This window comes from Phocoena sinus, chromosome 1, assembly GCF_008692025.1.
Source record: "Phocoena sinus isolate mPhoSin1 chromosome 1, mPhoSin1.pri, whole genome shotgun sequence".
NCBI lineage: Eukaryota > Metazoa > Chordata > Mammalia > Artiodactyla > Phocoenidae > Phocoena > Phocoena sinus.
Window position 1 is genome coordinate 127,070,275 of NC_045763.1, and position 22,194 is coordinate 127,092,468.

A 22,194-nucleotide genomic window follows, 5' to 3' on the forward strand; every position below is an offset into this window, starting at 1 on the left:
CAATTATACAGTTATCTAATTGTAACTGTATAAATTGTGATATTATATGTGAGAAATAAACAGAGTACCATGAAAGAATATAAGGAGTAAACCTGATATAATCTCAGTGTGAGGAGCTGTCAAGGAAGGCTTCTCTGAGGAAGAACAATGTACTGGATGAACAGAAATTAGCTAACGTTAATTGAAGAGGCAGAGGAAAGAGCTGTCTACATAGAAAAAACAGCAGTGTACAAAGGCCCCGAAGTGACATGGAAAATATAGCATTCGAGAAGCTCTTTAAAAGCTGTCATTCTGACTACAAAACAGAGAATATATTGGAAGAAGGCAAAAACAAAAGTAGTCAGATTAACTAAAATGCCATGCAATTAGTCAGATAGAGGCATTAGTGATTAAGAAAAGTAAGCAGAATCTCAAACTTCCTCTAAGGATGTAAAAATCTGGAAAAAATCTGGAAAGGATATGGTTCCCACTCTAACTGCAAGAAAAATACAAAATCATAACTTAAAAAAGCAAAAAAAAAATCAGAGAGCTGAGGTTGCACGGAAATCAACTGGCCTGAAATATAAGGAAAATAGGCACCCCCAAGGAGATAAGGGTCATGAACACTGGTTTATATGGAGCAGAGCACTGGAGAGAAAGAGAGCTGCCACAGAAGTCAGTAGGAAGACTGCACAAAAACTTTTAAACAAGTAGCTAAAGGCCAAATGTGAAGTAGCCTGAGACTGTAGAACTCTGAAGCTACAGATGCTCAGGGAGTTTGCAACCACTTGCAAGCTCTTTTCCAAGGACCTTATCAGAGGGTCACAAGAAAAACTGGGGATAGGACAGGAGATGGAAGAAAACTTCCCCTCAGTGGCATGGGTCTGGGAGAGGGGCACAGCTGCCACCGGGGAGAAGGCATAAAATCCTGTCTGGATCTTTTTCTCCCATTTCCCCTAAAAAAAAAAAGAAAAAAAAAAAAGACTTAAGCCTCTTGGGGAAGTATGGCAAATCCTGTCACATCTGAAGCATAGGTGAAGACCCACTGCAGCTAGGGCAAGGAAACAGAAAACAGAAAAAAATTCCTGAGAGGAGTTGACAGGATGACTTAGGAAGCCCCATTGCTGAAAACCATGGACACAGGATAAGCCTAAGACCAGCCTGAAACTAAATTAGAACAACGGAAAAAGTCTCTTTTCTTTTCCCCTCCCTGCCCCTGGCACCAGATTAGCAAAAGCCAAGTGACAAATAACAGCAGTATATTACTGGGGGAGAGTTAAAATGAGGAGAAAGCCTCTTTGAGTCACAGGCACGCTAGGAAAGCCTGAAATAGAGGGTGGAACATGAACAATGAGAAAAATCCTCTGACCATCAATACTCTACCAAAGACAAAGAAATGCTAGATGAATTTGAAGCTAATGGTGTCTGGAGGATAACCAAATACAGCTAAACTCCTGACAAAAATGACTTAATCCCCCCCTACATTAAAGACCTAAAAAAAAGGTCTGTCCATTTCCATACATAAATAATATTTATCTCACTCTACTAATCTACACATAATATCTAGCTTTCAACAAAAAATGATACATGAAAGAGCAAGAAAATAACCCATTGATAAGAGATAAGGCAATCAACAGAACCAGATTCAGATATGACTTGTATAATTACTAGACAGAGAATTTAAAATAACTATGATTAATATGTTAAAGGCTCTATTGGAAAAGATGAAAAACACATGTAAACACAGATAATCTCACAGAAAAAAATGATACCAAAAGAATTAAATTTTAATACACACAACACACATAATACAAAGATGAAGGAAAACTTCAAAGGGCTCTTTAGTAGACTTGATACAGCTAATGCCAGGATTAATAAACCCAGAGGTAGGTCAATAGAAATTTTCCAAACTGAACCCCACCCCACCCCCCAAAAAAATAAAAACGAGAAGAACAAAACACAGCAACACAGTATTCAAGAGCCATGAGACATTACCAAATGGATTAACAATGTGTAACTGGAAGCCAGTAGAAGAGAGGCAGAAAGAGACAAAAGGAATACCTGAAAAGATAATGGCTAAGGATTTTCCAAGAACAATGAAGGACATCAAAACACAGATACATGCTCAAAGAACCCCAAGTAGAATACAACACACACACGCACTTGTGTGCCTGGCCATATTCAAACTTCGAAAATCAAAGATAAAATCTTGGAAGCAGGCAGAAAATAAAAGACTCACTGTATATAGAGGACAAAAGATAAGAATGACATCAGACTTTTTATCAAAAACTATGCAACCCAGAAAACAATGCAGAGATATTTATGAAGTATGTCAACCTAGAATTCTATATTCAGTGAAAATATCCTCCAAAAATCAAACATGAAACCAAAAGCTGGTTCTTTGAAAATATTAATAATACTGATAAACCACTAACCTATTAAAAAAAGAGAGAGAAAGAGAGAAAAACAAATTACCAATATCAGTAATGCAACAGGAAAAGTCACTTCAGACCTTTGGACTCTGAAGATATAAGAAGGAAAAAGTACAAAAAATTTTATACCTATACATTTGACAACACTGATGAAATGGAAAAACTACTTGAAAGATACAAACTACAAAGCTACCACTCAAAAATAAACAGATAACCTGAATAGTCTTATAGGTATTAAAGAAATTCAAAGAAAGAAAACTCTACCTCCAGATGACTTTTTTACTGGTGAATTCTATTAAACAATTAAGTAGAAATAATACCAATTCTACACAAACCCTTCCAAAAAAATTGAAGAGGGAATACTTCCCAACTCATTCTATGAGGTCAGACTTACCCTAATAGTAAAACCAGACCAAGACATCATAAGAAAACTATAAACTAGTAATCCCTCATAAACACAGACACAAAAATCTTTAACAATATATTAGCTAATCAAATCTAGCAATATATAAAAAGGCAATATATCATGACCAAGTCGTGTTTACCTGCTGAATGCAAGAATGGCTTAACATTTGAAAGTCAACCAATACAATTCACTACATTAACAGTCTAAAGAAGAAATACCATGTGATTATCTCAATTGATGCAGAAAAGGCATTTGACAGAATCCAACTACCATTCATGATAAAAATTCTCAGCAAACTAGAACAGAACTTACTTAAACCAATGAAGTATCTATAAAAAAACTATATTAAATTACACTTAATAGTAAAAGACATTGTTTTCTTCCTAAAACCAGTAACAAGGCTGGGATGTCAAGTCACATCATTCCTTTTTAACATCATACTAGAGGGCCTAGCCAGTACAGTAAGACCAAAAAAAAAAAAGCAAAAGAAAAGAAATAAAAAGTATATAGCTAAGAATAGACAAAATAAAACTTTCTATTTACAAGAAATATAATTGTCTACTTAGAAAATCCCAAGTAAAAAAATGAATTTAGCAAAGTCACAGGACATAAGGTCAATATACAAAATTCAACTGTATATCTATGTACTATCATTCAACAACAGGAAACTGATTCTTTTTTAAAAGCTACCATTACAATGGTAGAACACTTAGGTATAAATCTAACAAAATATGTGCAAAATACATATGCTTAAAACTATTAAATGATGAAAGAAATCAAGAAACACCTAAATAAATGGAGAGTTATACCATGTTCATGTATCAGAAACTTCAATACGGTCAATATACTGTATCCTGCCAATAAATTCAATGCAATCTCAATCAAGATTCCAGGATATTTTGTTAAAGAAATAGACTAGTTGATTCTAAATATATGGAAAGATAAAGAATCTGAAATAGCCTGAATAATTCTGAAAAACAGCAACAACATTTGAGGGTTCACACTACCTTATTTCAAGATTTATTATAAAGCTACAGTAATCAAGACAAAAATGTATCAGCGAAAGCAGAGAAACATAGGTTAATGGAACAGAAAAGAGTCCAAAAATTAAACCACACATACATAGCCAACTGATTTTCAACAAAAACAGTACAAAGGCAATTTCATTATGGTGCAAAGGCAATTCAGTGGAGAAAGGATAGTCTCTTCAACAAATGGTGCAGGAACAATTGGAAATCCATATTCAAAACATGGATATTGATCTATACATTGTACCATCTGCAAAATTCACTAAAAATGGATGGATCACAGACTAAAACAAAAACAACAACAACAACACAAACCCTACAAAACTCCTCGAAGAACACACAGGAAGAAATCTTTGCGACCTTGAGTTAAGAAAAGATTCCAAAAACAAAAAACAAAAAAAAAAAAAAGAAAAGATTTCTTAGCTATAACACCAAAATACAATCTATTAAAAATTTTTTTGATATACTTGATTTCATAACAATTAAAACCTTTTGCTCCTCATGGAAAATGAAAACACAAGCCACAGAAAAGTAGTAAATACTTGGAAACATAACTGATAAAAGACATATTCAAAATACAAAAACAAGTCTCAAAACTTAATAAGAAAATAAGCAACCCAAGGAATATATATCCTCTCTGTTGTTCTTAAATTCATATTCTAATATGACTTATTCCCTTTTAACCATATTGTATTTACATAAAAAATATGAAAACTCAATTTAAATAATTAACTGAAAGATTTTTTATGCAAAGTAAACTTCCTTTAAAATATATAACTCTAAAAAGCAAGGTCAGTATTAGTTCATTATAACAGTAAAATGAACACTTTATTTAAATAAATAATACAACCTCACAAATGGATCAGTCATCCCTCCCCTCCATCCCTCTTAAATAAAAATGCCACAGGCTTCATTTGTTACTAATTATATTAAGTAATATTTTTCTTTCAAAACAGCAACAGTACACACTGGTGGTTATGGCAAACTTAATAAAGTAACTTGGAGAGTTTTTTTTTTTAATTTGTATTTCCATTGCAGAGAATGGAATGTAAAACATGTAGCCCAATCAGATAGTTAAACACTAGACACAGCCTTCTAATCATGTTTCTGGCTGATAAAAGCCCAATCCCCAAAGCTAAATTTAGTCATTGTCTCAACATGCAAAACCCTCTTAATTTTATGTCTCTAAAATGGAATTTATAGTTAATTAGTACTTTTATTAAAAGTTCTCTACAAAGTGACAGCTTATCAAACTGACAAGCAAATTTATTTCAGCCTTTAAGTAATTATTTTTCAGTGTTTCTGAAAGCCAACATTTAAAAATTGCTTATATTTAGTCTTGCTAAAAATTTTTTAAAAAAGCAATATAAAATAAAAACAAAAATAAATTTTTCCTTGGAGGCAGAGAAAAGGAGTAGGAAGCCGAATCCTGGAGATATTTCCTTGAGCAAATTACTTAACCTCTCTAATCCTCCGTTACTTCATCTGTAAAATTAGGAGTTAATCTACAAAATGTAAACATAGAGATAAGGTCCAGCTGAGCTCTAAAAATCCTAATTCTATACAACACCCTTAAATAAAATGAATTCTTTTCCACAATAAAAGATGAAATTCATAACATCTACCCTAAAAACCCTGCCAATCAAATTATTCTTATGACCTTGGATGAATTACCTTTTCTGAACCTGTTTTTCCTCCCCAATAAAAACTGAGGTTTGATGAGACAATTTATATTCTATTTTCTGAATCTATGATTTTACCAGAAAATAATTTTTAATTATGTACCTGAGATCAGTTTTGACAGAATAAACACATAAGAAGAGTATTATCTAAATACAAATCTAAGCAATGCACAGTAGACACATGCTTATGGCAAATCAATTTGAATTCTGCAAACCTAATAAAGGTGAACTTATTCTAAACACATAAATGGAAGAATATATTTCAACTTACAGCAAGGAGAAGCGACTACTTAGCCACACTCTAACTATACTCAGGAGTATATATATCACCATGTCATATTATTCTTGAATATAAGATTGATAAAAACAAAAACATGTTTTTGATTAAGTAAATTCAATCTTAAAAGAGTATCAGACACAGTGATCATCAATAATCATCAAAACTAATGAAGAAAATGACACATACTAAATATCTGTGGATAAAATAAAATTTCATGTATTCCAAGTATCAGAATTCAAGGCACTTATTAAATCTAATTAATCAGTCTCAGGTTTTCAAAGAGCATGCCATATTGTTCAATAAGCATAAGCTACTTCCTAGCTCATCAGATTTTAAAAGAAGGAAAAAGAACAGGTAGAACTACTATATATTTAGACTATCTGAAGGAGAATCCACTTATACCAATAATACACAGTCACATAATGACTTGTATTAACATGCAGTTCTAAAATAGTTTCCAATGGAGTTAAAGCCAATGATCCAATAATTCCATTTTGAGAAATCTATCCTAAGAAAATAAACAGAAATACAGACAAAGATGCATGTACAAATGTGTCCATTGAAGTCTTATTTACAATAGCTAAAATTATGAACAACTTAAGTATCTGAAGGCAAGGTATAGTTAATGTATGATCTATTTAATATAACACTGTGCTTACAAAGACTTTTTAATGACATGGAAAAAAGCAGATATTTTTTATTCCATCTCTCTATATTTCTATATTATACATATTTTTCAGCTGGAGAAATAATATATGATCAATTTGTACTATTTCTCAAAGACAACTGCATCAACACAATGTAAGATGGCAAATAGGAACCTACTGTAATGATTCAAACAAGAAATGAAGAGTGTATAAATAAAGAGGGCATGAACTAACACAATGGCACTGGGAATAGAAAGAACAGATAGCTTCAAGAGATACTTAAGCAGAATCAACAGGTTGCAGCTACCAATTGGAATAATAAATGAGAAACAGATTGGGCTAAACTGTAATTCCACACACTAATACCAGAAATGTAGGAGAAAAGTACCTTAGGGGAAAATAACAAGGCCAGATGACTCTGAAACACAATCTAAAGTTAAAATTACTTTCTATATATTATGTTTAATATGGAAAGATTCATTCTGTACAACATATTAGGAAAATACTTTTATCCAGAAAACTTTATCTGGATAATTAACTAATATGAAATATATTTCTTAATGAAGCCACTTAAGTGAGTTACTGCCATTGTAAAATTTTCATTCAGAATTATCTCAGTAAGGGGATAATGTGTTTACTTTTTACCAAAATATTCTAACTCAAAAATGGTGAACATGGGCTGTTTCAATGTAAGTTACCATATCATTTTTATTCTCCATAAAAATGCTGAGTTTCTTCAAAAATGACACAACTAGAATAAGCAGCTCAAAATTGTCCCGATCAAGAGCCTTCACCAGCATGTGAACTATGTTCTTGTTCCTCATCTTCAGCTCTGTACGTGTATCCTCAGCAAGATTCAGAAGCAAATAAAGAGCAACTAGGAAAGTAAAATAAATGAGAGTTAAATAACTGGCGTATTGAATCAACAATTTAATAAATCATTTCTACCCATTAAAGTAACAGATGTAGAAGATAGCATATTATCTTGAAATTTTTCACTAGTTAATTTATTCATTAGAAAACTATTATTATTGATATATATGCTATATGAAACAAAACTTATATATAAAATAATATTCTTATGATGCTGAGAAAGACGCAATAACCAAAATAAGTCAATGATTCCTATGTTCTTGGAGCTAAGAGCTTAATTGTAATCAAATGTCAATTAAACGTATATGTTAGCAAATAATAAAACAGGCAAGCATGTAGAAAACAAGGTAAAATTTCAACAATTAGGGGCTGCTGTGCTAAAAAATGTAGAGTACAGCTAGAGCTGAATTTAAGGATACTAAAACCTGCTTTTCATATTCAAAATGAGTTTTTGATAGTCTACAGAAAATGGCCATATGAAATTCAGTAAAATAACTGTTACACTAACCAAAGTTGAGGCCACTGTCTACTAGTTCTAAGTAAAATTTCTTTTAGATACCAGTAATAAAAATGCTTAAATTCTCATAAGAAACTCATTTAATTGTTCCCTTTTGACAATGAGATTATGTAACAGATAATGTTTTCCATTTGGCCTTGACTGACAGGAAGCTTCAGAGTTAAACCTGAAAGTTTTCTGTCAGAATTATATAGAATGTTATGGCCAACATAGTCTTTTTGCTCTCCTATTGTCTTGATTTTGCTCTTTTTTTTAGTATTTCATTTATGTACTCTTATAAACCATCTCTAAACCTTTATGAAAAATATATATGCATACATATAAACTTTTATTTAACAAATATTTGAAATGGAAAAGCAATTCTCACTAATTAAGTACCTACTATATGTCAGGCACTGTACTAGTTGATATATAAACAGTAACCCATTTTAAGACAATTTTACGAGGCAAGAAATACTATAAAAATTTTTACAGATGGGGAACCCCAGATTCAGAGAAGTTAAATACCTTGCCCTAGCCACACAGCAAGAAAACCCACCAGAAACCAAAGCTTACACATTTACACTATTGCACCATGCTGACTTTCCATGCAAGGCACTAATAAAAGGTTTTAAAGTTGTGTTGGAAAAGCATATAGTAGACTTCTTCTTGCAACCAAGATAGATGTAGTGGGTTGAATAGTGTTCTCCTCAAATTTCCATCCGCCCAGAACCTGGGAATTCGAAGTAATTTGGAAACAGGGTCTTTGCAGGTGTAACTAGTTAGGATGAGGTCATAACAGATTAAGGTAGTCCTTCCTTGAAACCAATGACTGGGGTCCTCATAAGAAGAGAGGACATAACTGAGAGATACCGTGGGAAGAAGGCCATGTGAAGATGTGGGCAGAGAATGAATAGATGCAGCCACAGCCAAGAAACACCAAGGACTCCAGAAGCCACCAAATGCTAGGAAGAGCCAAGGAAAGATTCTTCTCTAGAGTCTTCAGGGGCAGCATGGCCCTGCTGAAATCTTGATTTTGGCTTTCTAGCCTCCAGAACTGTGAAATTTCTATTGCTTTAAATCACCCAGTTTGCAGTACTTTGTTTTGGCAACTCTGGGAAATTAATACATAAGAGGAGCAGGGACCAGATTGGAAACCCTCACCAGAAACAATAACAACAACAACAACAAAAAGACTAAAATAAGGGTTTTCAGGACACTGAGCACCAGATGATGACGGATAGTTATCCCTGAGAGATAAGAAACAAATGACCTGGCCCATGATTGCCCCAGAATACTGTCTTGAGAGATTCCAGGTCATGAAACAGATAAGGAAAAATCCCAGAAGAACTCCAAAGAATTCTTGAATGAAGAGATGGAACCAAGGGACCAGGGAAGCCAAGGTGGCTAGAGTTCACAGAAAAGAATACCAGAGAGGACAGAGCTTCAAAAAGAGAAGAGTTCCAGAGTTCTGCAGAGGTCTACTTTACATATTGAGCAGAGTACTGACTAGTCACATGTGTTACAAATCTGAGGCTGGGGACAGAACAAAATGAAAGAATTAGAAGAAAAAATACATGACATGCACACAGACCTGGAAATAATGCCTCTTTCTACTAGCTATACTGGAAACTTCATAATTAATGGGCCACTGGGTAGAGTTCTCACATGGGCCTTGGCTCAGTAGTATGGAATAATTAGTTTTAGACTAAATGCTGCTCATGTCCATACTCACAAATCTTATGAGAATGATCCAAAAGGATCAAACTGCTTCCAAGTAATTTAACTGTGTCTCACAATAAAGCTCAGGAATAGAATATTTATAGGAATAAAATAATATCCATCACCTAACAATGAAAATTTCACATTGTCCTGCCTCCAATCAAAGATTATTAGCCATTCAAAAAAAGCAGGAAAACACAACCTGTCAGGAAAAGAAAAATCAGCTAACTGAACCTGTTCTAGAACCGACACCACAGTTAGAATGATTGAACATGAACATCAAAATAGTTATATAACTGTATTCTAAATTTTCTAAAAGTTTAGTAGAGACATGGAGGATATATAAAAGATTAAATCAAACATCTAGCAATGAAAACTACAATGCCTGAGACTGTGTACTAAATGGAATTAACGGCAGTTTAGAGACTGGAGAAGAAAAGATCAGTGAAATTGAAGACATAAATAGAAACTATCCAAAATTAAATACACAAAGAAAAAAAAAAACAGCAAAAATGTAAAGAGTATCAGTAAACTATGGAAAAAAACGTCAAGTGACCTAATATACCTGTAATTGGAGTCCCTGAAGAAATAATAATTGATAATTTTCCAAATTTGATAAAAATAAGGTCAGTGAAATCCAAGGTCAGTGAAATCCAAGAACAAGAAACACGAAGAAAGCTAAACCAAAGCACAATATAATCAAACTGGTAAAAACAAATGATGACGAGACCATTTTAAAGCAGCCAGAGGGAAAAAACCTCATATATAGATGAAGAAAAGATAAGGATGACAGCAGACTTCTCATCAGAAACAATGCAAGAATGTCAACAGTGTAACAGTATGTTTAACAAATAGAAATAAGTTGTCAACCTAGAATTATAAACGAGTAAAAATATTTCAAAAAAGAAAAAAAAGAATTTCAGATGTAAAAAGATAAAATAATTCATTAGTAAATCTATCCTGTGAGAAATATACAAGGAAATCTTTCAGACAGAAAGAAAATGACGACAGAAACATAATCTAACAAAAAATAGTAGAATCAGTGGAAATAGTAACTATATAAGCAAATATATAAGGTTATTTTCTTAATATTTAAATGTCTTTAAAGTAAAATTGACTGTCTATACAAAAATAATAATGTATCATAGGGTTTATAACAGATATATATATATGTATATATATATATATATATATATATAAACCTCATGGTAACCACAAACTGAAAATCTATAATAGATACACATACAAAAAAGACAAAGGAATCCAAACATAACACTAAAGGTAGACATCAAATCACAAGGGAAGAGAGCAAAAGAAGGGACCATGAAAGGACTGTTAAAAAAAAAAAACCAAAACAATGAACAAAATGGCAAAAAGTACATACCTATCAATATACTTTAAGTGTAAATGGACTAAAAGCTCCAATCAAGGCATAGAGTGGCTGACTGGATACAAAAACAAGACCCATGCATATGGTGCCTATAAGAGAATCACTTCAGATCTAAAGCCACAAACCGACTGAAAATGAGAGGATGATAAAAGGTATTCCATGCAAATGGAAACAAAAAGAAAAATGGGATAGCAATACTTATATCAGACAAATAGACTTTAAACCAAAGACTGTAACTAGAGAAAAAGAAGGACATTACATAATGATAAAGGGGTCACTCCAACAAGAAAATACAACAATTTTAAATATATATGTACATGGAAACACAAAGACCCCAAATAGCCAAAACAATATCTCCAGCTTTGTTCTTTACAAAGAACAGAGCTGGAGATACCATGCTCTCTGATTTCAAACTATACTACAAAGCCACAGTAATCAAAATAGTATGGTATGGCACAAAAACAGACACATAGATCAATGGAACAGAATAGAGAGTGCAGGAATAAGCTCACATTTACATGGTCAATCTACAACAATGGAGGCAAGAATATACAATGGCTAAAAGACAGCTTCTTCAATAAATAGTGTTGGGAAAATTAGACAGCTACATGCAAAAGAATGAAACTGGACTACTTTTTCACATCATATACAAAAATAAACTCAAAATGGATTAAAGCCTTAAATGTAAGACCTGAAGCCATAAAACTCCTAGAAGAAAACATAGGCAGTATGCTCTCTGACATCAACCTTAGCAATAATTTTTTGGATATGTCTCCTCAGGCAAGGAAAACAAAAGTAAATCAAACAAATTGGACTACATCAAACTAAAAAGCTTTTACACAGCAAAGGAAGCTAGCTATCAACAAAATGAAAAAGCAGCCTACAGAATGAGAGAAGATATTTGCATATGATATGTCCAATAAGGGGTTAATATATCCAAAATACACAAAGAACTCACACAACTCAACATCAAAAACTCAAACAACTCAATTAAAAAATGGGCAGAGGATCTGCATAGAAATTTTTCCAAAGAAGATGTACAGATGGCCAACAGACACATGAAAATGCTCAACATCACTAATCATCAAATGCAAATCAATACTACTGAGATACCACCTCACACCTGTTAGAATGGCTATTATCAAAAAGACAAGAGATAGGGCTTCCCTGGTGGCACAGTGGTTGAGAATCTGCCTGCTAATGCAAGGAACACGGGTTCGAGCCCTGGTCTGGGAGGATCCCACATGCCGCGGAGCAACTAGGCCCGTGAGCCACAACTACTGAGCCTGCGTGTCTGGAGCCTGTGCTCCGCAACAAGAAAGGCTGCGATAGTGAGAGGCCCGTGTACCGCGATGAAGAGTGGCCCCTGCTTGCCACAACTAGAGAAAGCCCTCGCACAGAAATGAAAACCCAGCACAGCAAAAATAAATAAATTAATAAACTCCTATCCCCAACATCTTCGTTAAAAAAAAAAAAGACAAGAGATAAATGCTGGCAAATGTGGAGAAAAGGCAACCCTTGGTGTACTGTTGACAGGAATATAAATTGGTGCAGCCACTCTGGAAAACAGTATGGTGGCTCCTCAAAAAGTTAAAAACAGAACTACCATATGACCCAGGAATCCTACTTCTGGGTATATATCCAAAGGAAATAAAACCACGATCTCAAAGAGATATCTGCACTCCCATGTTCACTCCAGCATCATTCATAATAGTTAAGATGTGGAAGCAACCTAAGTGTCTATACATGGATGAATGAATAAAGTAGATGTGATATATATTTTATATAAAATATTATATAAAATATGTAACATATATTACTTATACATTATATATAATATATATATAATAGAATATTACTTGTTTATTAAGAAGGACAATATTCTGACATTTGCCACAATAAAGATGGATCTTGAGGGCATTATGCTAAATGAAATAAGTCAGATGGAGGAAGACAAATGCTATATGTTCTCACTTATATGCTTATATGTGGAATCTAAAAACGCTGAGCTCACAGAAACAAGGAGTAGATTGATGGCTACCTGACACTGGGTTGTGGGGGAAATAGGGAGACAGTGGTCAAAGAGTACAAACTTTCAGTTATAAGATGAGTAATTTCCAGGATCTAATATACAGCGTGGTGACTACAGGTAAAAATACTGTACTGTATACTTGAATGGTGCTATGATAGATCTTAAATGTTCTCACCATAACAACAACAACAACAAAATGGTAATTATGTGAGGGGAAGGATTTGTTAAGTAATCTTATTGTGGTAAACATTCTGGAACATATACTTGTATCAAACCATTACACTGTATACCTTAAACTTACACAGTGCTATATATCAATTATATCTCAATAAAGCTGGGGGAAAAAATCAATAGTCAGCTACAAAGCAGGAATTGAATGCACACTTAAAAGTCCCACATCATTCTTACTAACGACATAAGATTTTGCATCTTATCAATGACTGAGAAACCATACTATTTAACTGTTAAATCTCTCAACAAACCCCAGAAAGAGGAGACTATTTTTTATTAAAGAGAAATATTTTGAAAAGTTTTTCATCTATTTCCTAGGAAAGCAACAAAATTGTCACCATATAAGATACATATAGCAGGGTTTGAGAGACAAGATTCTTATTATTGAAAAGGTCATACATTGGATTTAAAAATCCTTTCTGATTAATACAATTTCAAGAATGTAATTTATACATTTAAGAGCTGAATGGGGCTTTTTGGTAGAAAGATAGTAGAGTGAAATTTAAAACATCATTATCAATGCTAAAGACAGAAGATTCTGTACTACATTAAAATTCACAGAACTTTCAATTAGTCTGGTATTAGCTTTATTTATCTGACAAAAATAGAACAAGCTGAATGTATAGTAAGAACTTTGTTGCATTCTTGTTGCTTAGGTATTCATACCTCGTAAGAGCTGTTCCTGTTTTACCACAAGTCCCTGGTATTTTTTAAAGGTTTTTTCATAATCTTTTCTCAAGGTTTGGTTTTCAGGGTCTTCATCAAGTAAACAAGTTAAGGATCATCCATATTCATTGAAGCAAAGAAAACCTAATGAAAAATACTATGAAGAACAGTGCTAATAAATTTTATGTGCAATTTTATCCAGTTATTTTCTGTAACCAATAGTTTAATTAAAATAGTATTCCCTGCACAATTGTGTTATAACAGATCTTCTTAACCAAGTGCTCGAGGATGTGCTTGCAGACCTTGGGTGAACACATGTTTAGGCTTCACCAAGTACTTGAATCCTCAGAAATTGTATGTAAATATTTTACGTATGTGCACAAGTCTCTAACTTTCACCAGATTAAAAAATAGGTCCATGAATCAAAAAGGTTACAGCCTTAAAGAATGATTTAGTTAATAAGAACAGTGAATTCCACTTTGGACAGATGTCTAGTATATTGAAAGGACGTTGATTATATCTAAAGCTTTTTAGCACCCTCTTCAGACTACATACAAAAAGAGAAATATCCCAAAGTTAGAGAAAAACAAAATTTAAAAATTATATCTTATAGCCCCAAATAGTCCCTTGGACACCTGCAGAAATAACCAATTACTTCAGTATGACTTCAGGATTCCCAAGCACTCAAAAACATCCCCCTTGTTGAATGCTACTTGCATCACAACACAAGGAAACTTAACACTTAATAAAATAGTAATATTTTAGGAGAAATGGCCAAAATTCTGATAGGTCATTTTTATATTCCTTCAATTATTGTAATCCATTGATTCTGAGACACATTTTTTGCACATCTTAACATCTCCAGAATTTGAATATATCTTAAAATCCATGATATGTCATAGTTTTAATTGGAAGCATCTTTCTCCTTTTGTAGTGGTTCATAAATAATGGTGTATCTTACATTCAATGATGTCTAATATTTATAGGAATATGATATGTCCTAAAAGATCAGTTCTTGTCACCAAGCAATCACAAAGTATAAATTAATGATTGCTAAAAGTCCCATTAGTGGTTCTCTCTGTATCCCGCTCCCACCTTAGTTTCAATGAATTTTAGATATATTCAGGAAACTTGGGACTCAAGAAATGACCTGAAGCCTCCAGGATTATTGAGTTGTCCACGTGGTTTAAGTCAACACCAATCTAGATGTTGGAAGCTTACAGCACACACAGAAAATCTCTAAGCCTATAAAGATCCTAATTAAGAAAAGTCAAATCTGTGTGTGTGTGTGAGGGTGTACTTTTATAGTGCCTTGGGTATTCCACAAAGGGGAGGTAGAAAACATGAGATATTGGGCACAACAGAAATAATATTTTTACTTTTTAAAAGAGATCAATAAATATTGGGTTCAAAAGAAAGTTACCAGTATGACTTGCCATCTGCAAAACATGTCATATTAGATAGATATGAATAAGCCAGGACCTTCAATTTAGAATTAAAGTTGTAGAAGAAATATGATAAATATCTTCATATATAAGAAATGTGATATTGAAGAAAATATCCTTATTCTATATTGCTTCAGTATGCAAGATTAGAATCACGGGATAGAAGTTATTCGGAAGTAGACTTTAGTACACTAAGCAAAAAAACATTATAATAAATAGAATGTCAAAACACAGAATGAGCTAAATCAATAAGCAGTGACATGATAAAGAAGAGACTAAATAATCGATTTGTAAGGGAAGTTGCAGAAAAGATTCTTGTACTGAAAGGTTAAAATTGATTCTTTTTAAGGTTCCTTTCACAGGTTCTATGCTTCTGCAGGCATCTCGAATTTGTATGTAAGTCCAAAAATACTTTTTTAATAATTAGAAAAATAGAATTTAAAACTATGTTCTTCACCAAATTCACACTCATTCCAATCAAAGTCACCTTATTACACAGAGAAAACCATGTAAGAAACAGTGGTGAGCCAGACTTCAGCTAACTAAAGGATCTTGAGGGACAAAATAGCACAGTCACTTAGAGACTCACCAATTCAGTTATCCAGGACCACTATTATCTATTCCCTCTAGCTTATCACCTAATCAAAGCTGTAAAAAGATTAAAAAGTATATGTAAAACTATATTCATTCTGATAATTTCAATCTTCAGCTTAACCTTCAGCGCACACTCTTGCATTTTTTCAAGTAATGTGAATGACAAACAAAACAAAATCCTCTCCATCCAAAGCTCACAGCAATAGGCAACAGTGGGGTGAAATGCCGCTTCAAAGGATATCAGTTTTCTTCTTCTTAGAAAGTTCTTCTTGCCAAAGCTCATGTCTTTTTAATTCATGATCAATGATATTCATACACAGAGCTCCAATTTTATAGTGAGTGATAAGTCCATGAAACTGAGAAAAGCTTTAAAGAAGAGTTTTTAGTATGTATTTAAAGGAATACATTTTGTGACTTCAGGAAATCTGTTTTGGATAAACACTGGTACAAACAATGTAAAATAGACTTGATATACGTATTTCAATAAATGAATATGCCCACAGTATATCAGGAAGACTTGAAATTGTGAGATTACTTTAAATATATTTTAACACACAACACTTACCTGAAACATAATTATTTTTAAGTTAGAAATTACACAAAACACATTTTTGTAATTAACCGCCATTTTAACTATTCAGATACCCTCAAAATAAAATTTCAGACTACCACCTAACAAAACTAATAATATAACAGTACTATTATTGAATAAAACTGATACCAGGAAATAAACTAGTGAAGTATTAGCCATCAGGTTTTATATATGTTTCCTAGACAATTTATTCATCCAAGTATTTATTCAGTAAATATTTATTTGCTAATGCTGGCACATTTTTAGAACAGAGGCAAGAAATTCCCTAGAATTTCTGAGAAGTGAGAAACTTTTCACAATGTCTCAATAAGTATCCTTCTAAAGAATATATGTGTATAAATAAAATACATGAATACATAACAGGTATGTGTTTGCAAACACATATTGTGTATACACACACACACACACACACACACACACACACACAGAGTTGACCCTTGAACAATGCAAGGGATAGGGATGCCAACCCTCTGTATCACCAAAAATGTAAGTATAACTTATAGTGGGTCCTCCATATCTGCAGTTCTGCATCCACAGTTTCAACTGGAGGACCGTGTAGTATGGTAGTACATACTTAGTGGAAAAAAGGATCAACTGTATATAAAACAGTAACATTTATTGGCACTTACTCTGGGTCAGGCTTTTTTCTTATATCTTCCTGAAGAGGATGCTCCTATTACTATCCACAATTACAGATGAGGAAACTGAGCACAGAAAGGTTAAGTAATGTAACCAAGATCACACGGCTAATACACAGCAGGACTTGGATTCAAAGCCAGAGAGTCTATTTCCAGAGCCCATAACTCTTAAACTCTAAACTATTGTATCATCCTACTGTACATGTATATGCATTGGTTAGTGTAGACTGAAAGAAAGACAGAACAACAAAGAGGACAGAGAATCGGAAATAGAAGTTAGAGGCAGAGCATAGTTAGATACATAAGAAGACTGAGAAAACTAGTGATCTACTATCTAAACCAATGACACAGAGAGAAACAGATATAGATCAGTACTTTTATTTCCTAATTTTTACACTTACCTGGAAAAGCAAAAAAAGATGTATATTATGTTTGTAGCTAACTCAACACTTTGCTTCCAGTCTTCTCTGAGGACTCTTGCTAATGCACCAAGGGCAGTTTCTAAAGAAAAAGGGGATGTACAAAAATGATCACTCACCTTGCCTCTGATATAAAGGGTAATTGGTTTTAAATGTCTACTATCAATAAATAACACAGTCATGTACCAAAATGTTCAGTACAGCTCTATTTACAATAGCCCAGAGATGGAAACAACCTAAGTGTCCATCATCGGATGAATGGATAAAGAAGATGTGGCACATATATACAACGGAATATTACTCAGCCATAAAAAGAAACGAAACTGGGCTATTTGTAATGAGGTGGATAGACCTAGAGTCTGTCATACAGAGTGAAGTAAGTCAGAAAGAGAAAGACAAATACCATATGCTAACACATATATATGGAATTTAAGAAAAAAAAAATGTCATGAAGAACCTAGGGGTAAGACAGGAATAAAGACACAGACCTACCAGAGAATGGACTTGAGGATATGGGGAGGGGGAAGAGTAAGCTGTGACAAAGCGAGAGAGTGGCATGGACATATATACACAACCAAATGTAAAATAGATAGCTAGTGGGAAGCAGCCGCATAGCACAGGGAGATCAGCTCGCTGCTTTGTGACCGCCTGGAGGGGTGGGATGGGCAGGGTGGGAGGGAGGGAGACACAAGAGGGAAGAGATATGGGAACATATGTATATGTATAGCTGATTCACTTTGTTATAAAGCAGAAACTAACACACCATTGTAAAGCAATTATACTCCAATAAAGATGTTAAAAATAAATAAATAAATAAATAACAAAGCTAAGATAGAACTGGGACAAAAAGTAGGATGCTTCTTTCCAACACAGAAAGCTATTTTTAAAACTGAAATACTAAAACTCACAACATGCAGCTTTAAGTCTAACTGTAAATAGAAAAATAAAATATGATTTAAATAAAGTAACATAGTAAGTATACTATGGGTGACAATAAAATAATAAAAAAACATTTATTTCTTAATTTTCATTTCCACTTGCTACTGCAGTGCCAGTTTTTTTTTAACATCTGATTTAATGTGTTCATGAATAAGTGAAAAACTAGATTAAGTCTAAAAAAAAATGAGCAGTTTAAAGCAGGCTAACACTGACTTCACTAAAGCAAATTAATAATCAAATAAAACTTATACACAGAAAAATAAGTCTAATATTTTAATGTCATGTTAAATTGATGCCAACGGACATAAATAGAGCAAAAAATTTTTAATGAAACTAGCTTTAGGGTAGATTGATAAACATCCTTGTTACACCTTTTTCCTGAAAAAGGTAACAAATTGATTAATGAGAATTACTATACATTAAGTAACCATAAAGTAATGAGACTAGTGTCAAATTAGTACTGTTACATGGCTGACTAAATCTTGAAATCATTAAAAATTAAAATATCTGTGTATTATATAGTGATCATAATTCAACTTCCTATAATAGGCATTGCGGACCTATTGTACTTCGTGGACTGCATTATAAGTATTTATTATGGTAATGAAAGTATTTCGTTTATTTGAGCTTTCTGGCCATTCAGATTATGAAACAACAAGAATTCACTATATTACTAATCCACTTAGTGAGGAATTTTTTATACAAACTTAAAAACACCCTATAATAGCATTTCACAGTATTATTCATATTCATAATACAGAGCACTGGTATAATATAGGTTTTGAACACAATTATTCTGAAGTCAAATAAATAGGTAATATGCAAAAGCTCTAAAAAAGTCCTACTTAATAAAGAATCTGGTTTAGCTTTGCTTAATCCAGTATTTCCAAAGGCATTCATCCTTATAATCCAGAGGATACAGCATTTCTTAGAATATACTTTGGAAAATGATGTACTATAATGTCACAAATTCAGCATTTTTCTTCTTTACTAAAGAACAGAAAAATGTCTCAATAAAAATACAGCTATAGGAATTATACACAGCAGGTTATGAAGAAATAAACCAAAAGAAAATTACAAAGTTTACAACAGATCAAAATAAACCCAAAATTAATTTATAATTTGAGTGCAATCATAATTAAAATTCTGTTAAGATTTTCTCAGAGAATATAATAAAGTGATCTTAAAACAATATATAAGAAAACATACAAAGACCAGCAACACCACATTAAAAAAAAGAAAACAACAAATTGGAACATTTCTCCTACACACTCTAAAACTCTAGTCAAAGTACAAAACAAAACATAACAACAACAGTATGATATTAGTATGGAAATTATCAAACAGATCAATGGAAAAGAAAAGAGAGCATCAAAACATATCTATGAATATATCAGAACAGTATCTGGCACAGAATAAGCTTTCAAGTAGTATCTATTGAATAAAAAACTGGCCAGCATATAGTAGAAAAGCCATTTCAAATCTCTGGGAAAAGGAGGAGTATTCAATAACTAAGCTGGGGAGAGACCTTCAAGGAAGACCTTCAAGAAGAGTAAGACGAGGAGATCACTTTCCTCCCCACAAATACATCAGAAATACATCTACATGTGGAACAACTCCTACAGAACACCAACTGAACGCTGGGAGACTTCAGACCTCCCAAAAGGCAAGAAACTCCCCACATGCCTGGGTAGGGCAAAAGAAAAAACAGAGACAAAAGAATAGGGACAGGACCTGCACCTCTGGGAGGGAGCTGTGAAGGAGGAAATGTTTCCACACACTAGGAAGCTCCTTCACTGGTGGAGATGGGGGGTGGCAGGGGGGAAGCTTCAGACCCATGGAGGAGAGCACAGCAACAGGGGTGCAGAGGGCAAAGCGGAGAGATTCCCGCACAGAGGATCGGTGCCAACCAGCACTCACCAGCCCAAGAGGCTTGTCTGCTCACCCACTGGGGCGGGGGGGCGCTGAGGCTCGGGCTTCGGTCGGATCCCAGGGGTTGGCTGCATGAACGCAGCCCGAAGGGGGCTAGTGCGCCACAGCTAGCCGGCAGGGAGTCCAGGAAAAAGTCTGGACCTGCCTAAGTGGCAGGAGACCACTGTTTCGGGGTGTGCGAGGAGAGGGGGTACAGAGCACTGCCTAAACTGTCTCCAGAGACGGCGGCGCAAGCCACGGCTATCAGCACAGACACCAGAGACAGGCATAAAATGCTAAGGCTGCTGCTACAGCCACCAAGAAGCCCGTGTGCAAGCACAGGTCACTCGACACACCTCCCCTCCAGGGAGCCTGTGCAGCCCTCCACTGCCAGGGTCCCGTGATCCAGGGACAACTTCCCCAGGAGAATGCCTCAGGCTGGTGCAACGTGACAGGCTGGTGCAACATCACACCAGCCTGTGCAGCCCACAGGCTCAACCCGTATTCTGTACCCCTCCCTCCCCCCCCCCCACCCCGGCCTGAGTGAGCCAGAGCCCCCTAATCAGCTGCTACTTTAACCCTGTCCTGTCTGAGCAAAGAACAGATGCCCTCAGGACACCTACACGCAAATCCAAAGCTGAACCCCAGGAGCTGTGTGAACAGAAAGAACGGGAAATCTCTCCCAGCAACCTCAGGAGCAGCAGATTAAATCTCCACAATCAACTTGATGTACCCTGCATCTGTGGAATACCTGAGTAGACAACGAATCATCCCAAAATTGAGGCGGTGGACTTTGGGAGCAACGATATATATATTTTTTTCCTCTTTCTCTTTTTGTGAGTGTGTACATGTATGCTTCTTTGTATGATTTTGTCTGTAGAGCTTTGCTTTTACCATTTGCCCTATGGTTCTGTCTGTCCATTTTGGTTTATTTTTTAGTATAGTTTTCAGTGCTTGTTATCATTGGTGGATTTGTTTTCTGATTTGGCTACTCTCTTCTTTCTTTCCTTCCTTTTTCTTTCTTTTTATTACTTTTTAATTCTTTTACTTTTAATAATTCTTTTTTATTTAATAACGTTATTTTATTTTTTTCTTTCTTTCTTTCTTTTTTGTCCCTTTTCTTCTGAAAAGGGCCGTGTGGCTGACAGGGTCTCAGTGCTCCAGCCAGGTGTCAGGCCTGTAACACTGAGGTGAGAGAGCTGAGTTCAGGACACTGGACCACCAGAGAACTCCACGTAATATCAAATGGCAAAAGCTCTCCCAGAGATCTCCATCTCAACGCTAAGACCCAGCTCCACTCAATGACCAGCAAGCAACAGTGATGGACACCCTATGCCAAACAACTAACAAGACAGGAACACAACCCCACCCATTAGCAGTGAGGCTGCCTAAAATCATAATAAGGTCACAGACACCCCAAAACACACCACCAGACACGGTCCTGCCCACCAGAAAGACAAGATCCAGCCTGATCCACCAGAACACAGGCACTAATCCCCTCCACCAGGAAGCCTACACAACCCACTAAACCAACCTTAGCTACTCGGGGTGGACACCAAAAACAAAAGGAACTACAAACCTGCAACCTGCGAAAAGGAGACCCCAAACACAGTAAGTTAAGCAAAATGAGAAGATAGAGAACCACACAGCAGATGAAGGAGCAAGGTAAAAACCCACCAGGCCAAAGAAAAGAAGAGGAAATAGGCAGTCTACCTGAAAAAGAATTCAGAATAATGATAGTAAAGATGATCTAAAATCTTGGAAATAGAATGGAGAAAATACAAGAAATGTT

General features: G+C 34.6%; 1 protein-coding gene across 2 annotated transcripts in view; it reads right to left on the minus strand.

Annotated features, from left to right (window-relative positions):
* KIFAP3 (kinesin associated protein 3) overlaps window positions 1–22,194 on the minus strand; it is a 166,361-nt gene that overhangs the window by 109,817 nt on the left and 34,350 nt on the right. For both annotated transcript variants that reach the window (XM_032636471.1, XM_032636472.1), the window contains exons 6-9: window positions 17,535–17,634; window positions 16,145–16,269; window positions 13,865–13,963; window positions 7,153–7,331 (exon numbers count right to left, since the gene is read on the minus strand). In XM_032636471.1, the coding sequence (XP_032492362.1) occupies window positions 7,153–7,331; window positions 13,865–13,963; window positions 16,145–16,269; window positions 17,535–17,634 (503 nt within the window). The remainder of the gene's footprint in view (window positions 1–7,152; window positions 7,332–13,864; window positions 13,964–16,144; window positions 16,270–17,534; window positions 17,635–22,194) is intronic.